This window comes from Suncus etruscus, chromosome 14 (genome assembly GCF_024139225.1).
Source record: "Suncus etruscus isolate mSunEtr1 chromosome 14, mSunEtr1.pri.cur, whole genome shotgun sequence".
NCBI classification, from domain to species: Eukaryota; Metazoa; Chordata; class Mammalia; order Eulipotyphla; family Soricidae; genus Suncus; species Suncus etruscus.
Genome location: NC_064861.1, coordinates 86,406,207 through 86,414,741, shown reverse-complemented (window position 1 = coordinate 86,414,741; position 8,535 = coordinate 86,406,207). Strand labels below are relative to the sequence as shown.

Genomic DNA, 8,535 nt, shown 5'->3' with positions numbered 1-8,535 from the left:
AATCTTTGAAACCTGTCCCAAATTAACCCAATTCCCACCGTCGCCATCTTTGTTCCCTCAATAAGCAGCGCTGCTGGGGAGGAGAAGGGGGGCTGTGTTTTGTGTCAGAAGCAGGTGCCATTGCAGGTCGGACTCAGCCCCCATTGGCCATGCCCCTTGTCTGTCAGCAATGTGCCCACCAAGATGCCCTTTGGAGATGCCTGAGAAACTGCATTAGTGGCTCCTAATGGTCCTGGGTTCTGATGGCTGAGGGCCCTCGGTCAAGAGTAGATCTTGAGGGGCCGGAGAGATAGCATGGAGATAAGGTGTTTGCCTTTCATGCAGGATGTCATCGGTTCGAATCCCAGCATCCCATATGGTTCCCCGAGCCTGCCAGGAGCAATTTCTGAGCCAGGAGCCAGGAATAACCCCTGAGCACTGCCGGGTGTGACCCAAAACCACACACACACACACACACACACACACACACACACAGAGTAGATCTTGAGTTTTCTTCACAGGCCTTCATCCCTTTCCTTTCCTTTATTTCTATTATTGTTCTTGCTGGTGGTGCTCAGGGCTGACTCCTGGCTCTACGCAGGGATCACTCCTTGGGCTCAGGAGACCGTATGGAGTGCTGGGGTGCTAGTCACTTGAGTGGCTAGCACATAGGGCAGGTGCCCTTCCTGCTAGACCAGTTCTCTAGCACTACTTATTCCCGCTATTTTTTGTTTTTGTTTTTGGGCCAAACCTCGGAGCTCACGGGATACTCCTGGCTCTGCACTCAGAAATTGCTCCTGGCAGGCTCGGGGGACCATATGGGATGCAAGGGTTTGAACCACAGTGAGTCCTGGTTGGTTGTGTGCAAGGCAAATGCCCTACCACTGTGCTATCTCTCCAGCCCCACTTAAGTCCCTTAAGACTTAGACCCTGATTCTAAGGCCTGGAACCCAAAGTCAAATTTGGTGGGGCGGGGAGGGAGCAGGAAGGAGAAAGCGAAGAAGGGAGATTAATGGGCCACATCTTGTAGTGCTCAGAGGCTACTATTCCTAATGAATTATTTGGAGTCACTCCCAGTGGTGCCAAGGATGGACTCCAAGCTTCTGAATGTAAAGCCTGTACACAGGAATCCTCTGCACTAATTACTGGCTCGAGTGTTTTTTTGTTTTTGGCAGGGATTGAACCTGGGTTAGCCACATGTAAGGCAAACACCCTCCCAGCTGCAGTACCATTCTGGCCCCCAAGTTGTTATTTTTGTTTGTTTCTTTGTTTTTTTTCCTTTGGTGGGCGGGTGGGCCACACTCGGCAGCACTCAGGGCTTACTCCTGGCTCTCTGCTCAGAAATCGCTCCTGGCAGACATGGGGGGTGTGTGTTGTGATGGGGGGACCTTATGGGATGCCAGGATTCAAACCACCATTGGTCCTGGATCGGTCGCTTGCAAGGCAAATGCCCTACCACTGCTATCTCTCCAGCCCCCCAAGTGTTCTTTCTTCAGTTAGAGATGGTCTCATCTGGGCCAAAACATGGATTTTTGGAAGGGATAGGCACTCCCAAGCAGTGCTGAAGGGGTCTGGGGACAACTCCTGGTAGTTCTTGATCAACCAGGCCAAGAGTTTGAGTGCCAGACCCCAGGATGCTGTGCTGCTCAGTCCCTGCAATGCTAGAGACCACTAAGGCCACCCCAGCAATGCCCAACAGTCTCTAGGGCTGCATTCTTGGGGGTACTCTGTGATGACCAAGGTCAAGCGCAGGTGCCAGCAAACGGACAGTGTTGACCTCCAACTGCTGAGCTATCTCCTGGCCCCAGCATCAGGTTAGGACTCCCAGCTGGGTCCCATGTCCCCTGCCCACTGTCCTGCTTCAGCCTGGGGGGTCTCAGACAAGACTGGAAGTCCTGACCTTTTACTTCCACCTCTGAAGGTCAGAAGGCTTATGTGAGAGCCTTCCCCTCTGACCTTCCAGGCTCTTGGTTTTGTTGTCTGTAGGTGGTACCAGGATCGAACCCAGCACCTCACACAAGCAAGGCCAGTTCTCTACCACTTAGCCACACCCTTGGCCTTGGAGAGACTATGAGAGGCCACACTCTGTAGTGCTCACCAGTGACCCCTATTGGTGCTTTGAAGGACCACATGCAATGCTGGGGCTCCACCCCGGGATTGGCTGAATGCAAGGCAAACAAATGCCTTACCTCTGGAACTATTCTTCAAGCCCCACACCCTGAAATTTCTTAGCTTCTGAAACTCCAACTCCCACCTCTGCCCCATTTCCCTCATCTCTGCCGCCATTCATGGGACTTTGGTCTAAAATAGGACCCCACCCAAAAGTAGAGTGTTGCCCACAGACCCACTGGCCCATCGCAGCCACACATGCCTCCTCCTTTTGCCCCCGTCCCCCCCCCCCCCCCGTGTCCTCATCGCTGAAGCAGAAGTAATAATACCGGCCTCCCACGCTGGCAGAGCTGTCACCAGCAAGCCCACGATGAGCGTAGCTACTGAGGCTATTATTAGGTTCATCTCACATTCCTACTCCTGGGCCCACGATTGGGGTTGGGAAAGGCAGCTTGGGGGAGAGCGACATTCTGACTGCACCGCCTCCCGTTGCCCCTCCTCTGTGGAACCTGGCGGGGCCGGGAATCTCAGTAAAAGACCCCATCTCAGAGCTACCATCACCTTGTCCCTGTGTTCCCCCAGTCTCCCAATGAGGGCTCATGGTAAAGCACTTGCCTTGCATGTGTGAGGCCTCAAGTTTAATTCCTAGTACTATTAAATAAGAAAGAAAGGGAGAGGGTATGAGTGATAATACAGTGGATAGAGCATTTGCCTTGCATGCAGCTGAGCCCAGTTCGATCCTCTACACCCCAGTATGATTCCCCAGGACCAGAGTCAGGAGTCAGCCCTGATGGAACTGGAGTAATAGCACAGTGGTGGTTGCATTTGCCTTGCACGCAGCCAACACCGGACAGACTCCTGTTGGATTTCTGGCATCCCATATGGTCCCCTAAGCCTGCCAGGAGTGATTTCTAAGCACAAAGCCAGGAGTAACCCCTGAGCGCTGCTGGGTGTGACCCAGAAAAAATATTAAAAAAAAAAAAGGAGTCAGTCCTTAGTACCATCAGGTATGCTTGACCCTCTCCCAAAAAAGGAAGGTCTGATAATACTTTCTGAAAATGTATATAAGGTTCACGTAAAAACTAAAGGAATAGTCCCTCCAGTGGGCTAAGAAATAGCTCAAGTACAGGTTTAGCATGTGTGAAGCTTTGAGTTCGATCCTTGGCGCCACTTGATCTCCTCAGCACTGCTAGGGGTAGCTCTGGAGGTGCCTGACCACCCCATGGTCTCACTGGCCTGCATTGGGCTGAGCTATGCCAGGAATGGCACAAGGGGACTGAAGGGACTGGACACGTGCTTTACACGTAGAGACGCTAAGTATAGCCCTGGTAGTCCCCAGAACTGCTGGGCTGTTACTTGATCTATCAAGCCAAGTATCACCACTAGCAGCCCCCAAAATATCTGATAGAAAGAACCCTTGGGTCTGGGGTAGCAGGCACTCGAGACCCAGCCCCACCATGCAGATCCCTGCCAGGCACTCGAGACCCAGCCCCACCATGCAGATCCCTGCCAGGACTGCCAGATCTGCTAGATCCTTCTCTGGTCTTGCCTACTCTTTGTCCTAAAAGCCGAAGTGACACTCACACTGGGGGAGAAGAGTTTTGTGTTTTGATTTTTGGGTCACACTGGCTATGTTCATCAGGAGTTACTCCTGGCTCTGTACTCAGAAATCACTCCTGGCACTGTTCAGGGAACCATATGGGATGCCAGGGGTCAAACCCAGATCAGCTGCATGCAAAGCAAATGCTTTACCCACTGTACTATTGCTCTGGGCCCAGCTTCTCTTAGCATCATCTTTAAGTGCTGTCTCCCACTAACACTTGAACTTTCTGCTGTAGTGCTTAGTTGGCCCCAGGGGGCCCAGGAAAACAGGTCAGAACCCCTCAAAAATTAGAATCAACAGAGACCCAAAGATAGCACAAGGCATTTGTAGTGCATTTGCCTCTAATGCGGCTGACTCGGGACGGACCCGGGTTTGATTCCTGGCATCCCATATGGTCCCCTGAGCCTGCTAGGAGCAATTTCTGAGAGCCAGAAGTAAATCACTGAGCTCCGCCGGGTGTGGCCCAAAAACAACGACAATTACAAAAAAAGAAATTAGAATCAATATAGCAAACCAGCTATAGACCAGAGATGGCAAACTTTCTGGTGTCTGTCTTGTGAAACATTTTTTGTGTGAAAACATTTTTTTGTGGGCCATACCCAAGTGCTCAGATTACTTCTGACTATACTCAGAAATCACTCCTGGAAGGCTCGGGAACCATATGGGATACTGGGGATCGAACCAGTTCCTTCCCAGGTCTTTGCGTGCAAGGCAAACACTACCACTGTGCTATTGCTCAGCCCCCTGCCTTTTTCTTTTCTTTTTCTTTTTTTGTTTTGGGGCCACACCCAATGGTGCTCAGGAGTTACTCCTGGCTCTGCGCTCAGAAATCACTTCCAGCAGGCTCGGAGGACCCTACGGGATGGCGGGAATCGAACCTGGGTCCATCCCGGGTTGGCTACATGCAAAGCAAATGCCCTACCACGTTGCTATTACTCTGGCCCCTGCATTTTTTTTTTTTTTTTTTTTTTTTTTGGTTTTTGGTTTTTGGGCCACACCCGGCGGTGCTCAGGGGTTACTCCTGGCTGTCTGCTCAGAAATAGCTTCTGGCAGGCACGGGGGACCATATGGGACACCAGGATTCGAACCAACCACCGTAGGTCCTGGATCGGCTGCTTGCAAGGCAAACACGGCTGTGCTATCTCTCCGGGCCCGCCCCTGCATTTTTTAAAAAAGATAAGAAATCAGGGGTCTGGGGAGGAAGCTCTAAGGACTGGAGTGCATCCTTGGATCTAAGAGCTCCGGGTTCATTCCTCAGTACCCAGTTGGTCCCCTGAGCTCTGTGTTGTGCTTGGTCCCCTCAGCCTAGTAGAGCCCAAAACACACACACACACATACACACACACACACACACACACACACACACACACACACACACACACACACACACACCTGCCTTGATGCTTATCTTTCAGCCAGGACATTCTACACACACACACACACACACACACACACACACACACACACACACACACACACACACACACACACACACAACTGCCTTGATGCTTATCTTTCAGCCAGGACATTCTACAGATTACCCAGTTAGCCTGGAGGAGAGTAGAAGGATTAAGGCATTTGCCCTACATGCAGCCACCCCGGTCTGATCCTCAGCACTTGCAAGGTCACCCCAAGGTCCCTAAGCATAAGCCAGTAGGAGTTTGAGCATTGCCCAGTGTGGTCTTAACCCCAGGCGTCGGTCCTCCATCCGCTTCCCTCATGGCAGCCCTGGGTCTGGCCGAAGTTCTGGCCGGGTTGATTCTCTTCCACCCTGGGGTAGCCCATGAGGTTGATGGGATGAGTTAGAGAGTAGGATGCAGCACAGAAACCATCAGGGGGCAGGGGCAGGACTTCATGAACAGGCGCTTGTGAGACTTGGGACTGCCCAGTGGCAACAGTCTCGACTGTGAGTTGTGAGTGGTTGTCTGCAAACCCCTCTTCCAGGCACACATCTCCAGATGGGCTGGTGCAGATGAAACATCTGTGAGGCTCTGGCTTGCTCTGTGCTCCCCCAGATGCAGACCTCCCCCATCTTCCTGCCTTATATTTTGGAGGGGCCTCCCAAGCAGTGCTCAGGGTCAGTGCATGGGCTGGTGGAGCCTCGGGCCCCAGGGCCACATCTCAGTGAGGGGGTAGGGTGGAGAAAGCATTGCATGGTGCTGGGGGTTGCAGCTCAGAGGCTGGGGGCTCCTATGTGCCTGGCATTTAGTCCTTCTGGCCCTCCCTGGCTCGTGTGTTTTTGTTTGGTTGGTTATTTTTTTGTTTTTGGGCCACACCCAAAAACAATGCTATGGGGTTACTCCTGAGCTGTGCTCAGAAATTATTCCTGGCAGGGCTCAGGGTACCATATGGTGTAAAATCACCCCAGACGTCGTATCTCCAGCCCCAGGTGAAGGAGTCTAAAACAGAGTCGCTGCACAAAATAATCCAGACCAGGCTGAGGGTGAAACACATTTAGTCTGGCAATATTCTATCTCGTATGGAGAGCCAGCTGCCTGCCAGAACTGTGGTTTTTATTGAGTACAGAGACCACCCCCAGCTGGGGGTAGTAAGGACAGATAGTTCAGACTATCCTGAGCCAGCCTCGCCCAGATTTACATGTAAGACAATCTCTGTTTTGGGGTAAAACCAAATTGTAAACAAATAGATACAAAGGAACCAGGGATGATCTTTGATTGGGGTGAAACCAAGTTGGAACAAACAGATACAAAGAAACCAGGGATGATCTTTGTTTTGGGTAAAATTAGGTATAATCTAACTACATGGAGTACCGAGTATCCATCCCAGGTTGGCTGTGTGCAAGACAATTGCCCTGCCTGCTGTTGACTCCTGTTTTTATTCTTCCCTTTTGTTGTTTCTGTGATGCTAATGGGGACTGGGGGATGAGAAAGGAGGGGCATATTTTATTGCTGTGCACCAGAAACCTCATACTCTGCTGGGGGCTCCCCAGTACCTCACACCCTGGATTATACTGGATTCTGTGGGGCAGTGCAGGAGATCAGGCAGGTCCTGCTCATGGGCTTTCCTTGGGTGCCCCCCATTACATCTGGAAGCCAGGCAGGCAGTGTCACAACCTCTGCATCCCTACTCCCTTGCCCGAGCCTGACCTCCCACCTTCTCTCACGATTCCCCAGGAGAACCCTTACGTGATGCGCCGGCCCAACTTCCAGGCCCTGTCGGGGAACGAGCGCTTTGAGGGCTTCTGCGTGGACATGCTGCGGGAACTGGCCGAGCTCCTGCGCTTTCGCTACCGGCTGCGGTTGGTGGAGGATGGGCTGTACGGGGCACCCGAGCCCAACGGCTCCTGGACGGGCATGGTCGGCGAGCTCATCAACCGGGTACGGCCAGCGGGCGGGCAGGTGGGCGTCAGTGGGCCAGCCTAGGCACATAGCAGAAAGGGGAGGAAGGACACAGGCCCTGTGGGACGCCCTAAGTGGCCAACCCTGCCGTGTGGGCACCAGGGCACAGGGTTCCCACCTGGCCTGTGTGCCTCTGTCCCTTCCATGGTTCAGTTGAGTGGACCACAGAGACATGGCCTAGAGATTGGCAGAGGATTCCCACCAGAGATGGGGCAAACACTGGGAGCAGAGCTGAGCCTCATTGTTGCACGGCCAGCCCCCACCAGGAGGGCCTGGGGACATCAAAGCAGCCTGTTGCATCCTCTGTGGCTACTGGTTGAATTGATGGTGCTTCGTGTTCCCGCTGTGAGGCTGGCACGGGGGTGGCTTGAGCACCCTTCTCTCCCCTCACACACACACACTCCCCAGGGTGCTTGGGTGAAAGAAGCCAGAGTCTCTCTTCCCAGTCTTGCTTCCTGGAGCGCCTCCCACAAGAAGACACACCCCAAATTCATTCCCAAAGGCATGATGAAGGAATTGGCAAGAGGGGGTGTTGGAAGCCAAGGAAGGGGGCGCGTGGAGACAATGGGGCACCCCAGAAGAGGCAGCCAGGACCATGTGGGCAGGATCTGGGGCCGTGTGGGGGAGTAGCTGGAAGGACGGCTGGGCCAAAGGACGACGGGGGTGCACAAGGGTGCAGAATTAGCTGAGTGGGTCACTCCTTGTCTCCTGGGAACCTCAAAGATTTCTCCTCTCAGAGAGGATGATGCCTTACTGCAGTGAGGGTCATGGAAAATCGGACGACTAATGTCCCCCTTTTACTCCAGGCACTGTGGTCCAGGCATGTACTGCCCCCTTTCTCACCCTTCAGGAGCACTCCAGCATGTTCTAGGACTGACTGTGCACTGGCCTAGGATCCTAGGTTGTCCCAACCCTCCGTTCTGTCATCCCCAGAGGGAGTCACCCAAACCCCTGAAGGTCACCAGGGTGGCACTGCCCGAAATTTGATTTCCCAAAGTCATTTTTTTTGTTTTTTGTTTTTTTTTTTTTTTTTTTTTGGCCACACCTGGTGACACTCAGGGTTTACTCCTGGCTATTCGCTCAGAAATTGGTCCTGGCTTGGGGAACCATATGGGACTGGGGATTGAACCGTGGTTCGTCCTAGGCTAGCACCAGCAAGGCAGATGCCTTACTACTCTGTGCCCACTGCTCCTACCTCTCCCAAAGTCATTTTTGTGAGGACCTTCTATTCTCCCCTCACGTGGCACTAGAACCAAAGCAGGGCTCAGTCAGGGAGGAGGTGGCAGGGCTGGGGGTTCCTTTGTCATTCTGGGGGCTTGGGCTCCCCACCTATGAGCTGGCTCCCTGGCACAGCCCCCTATGCCTACTGCTCTGAAAGTTTCTGCCCCTGAGGCCCTCCCAGGCCCTGCCTCCCTGCTGTTTTGGGCACACACTAATTTTTCTGCCAGAATTTAGCAGTTTCCAGGGTGCAGCCTCCACAGGCTT

The 8,535-nt window shown here is 53.1% G+C and overlaps 2 protein-coding genes across 5 annotated transcripts in view; one reads left to right on the top strand and one right to left on the bottom strand.

Moving 5' to 3' along the window:
• CIC (capicua transcriptional repressor) overlaps positions 1-8,535 on the bottom strand; it is a 356,202-nt gene that overhangs the window by 237,073 nt on the left and 110,594 nt on the right. The window lies entirely within an intron of this gene.
• GRIK5 (glutamate ionotropic receptor kainate type subunit 5) overlaps positions 1-8,535 on the top strand; it is a 64,427-nt gene that overhangs the window by 23,401 nt on the left and 32,491 nt on the right. For all 4 annotated transcript variants that reach the window (XM_049787145.1, XM_049787143.1, XM_049787142.1 and 1 more), the window contains one exon: positions 6,826-7,029. In XM_049787145.1, coding sequence (XP_049643102.1) covers positions 6,826-7,029 — 204 coding nt within the window. The remainder of the gene's footprint in view (positions 1-6,825; positions 7,030-8,535) is intronic.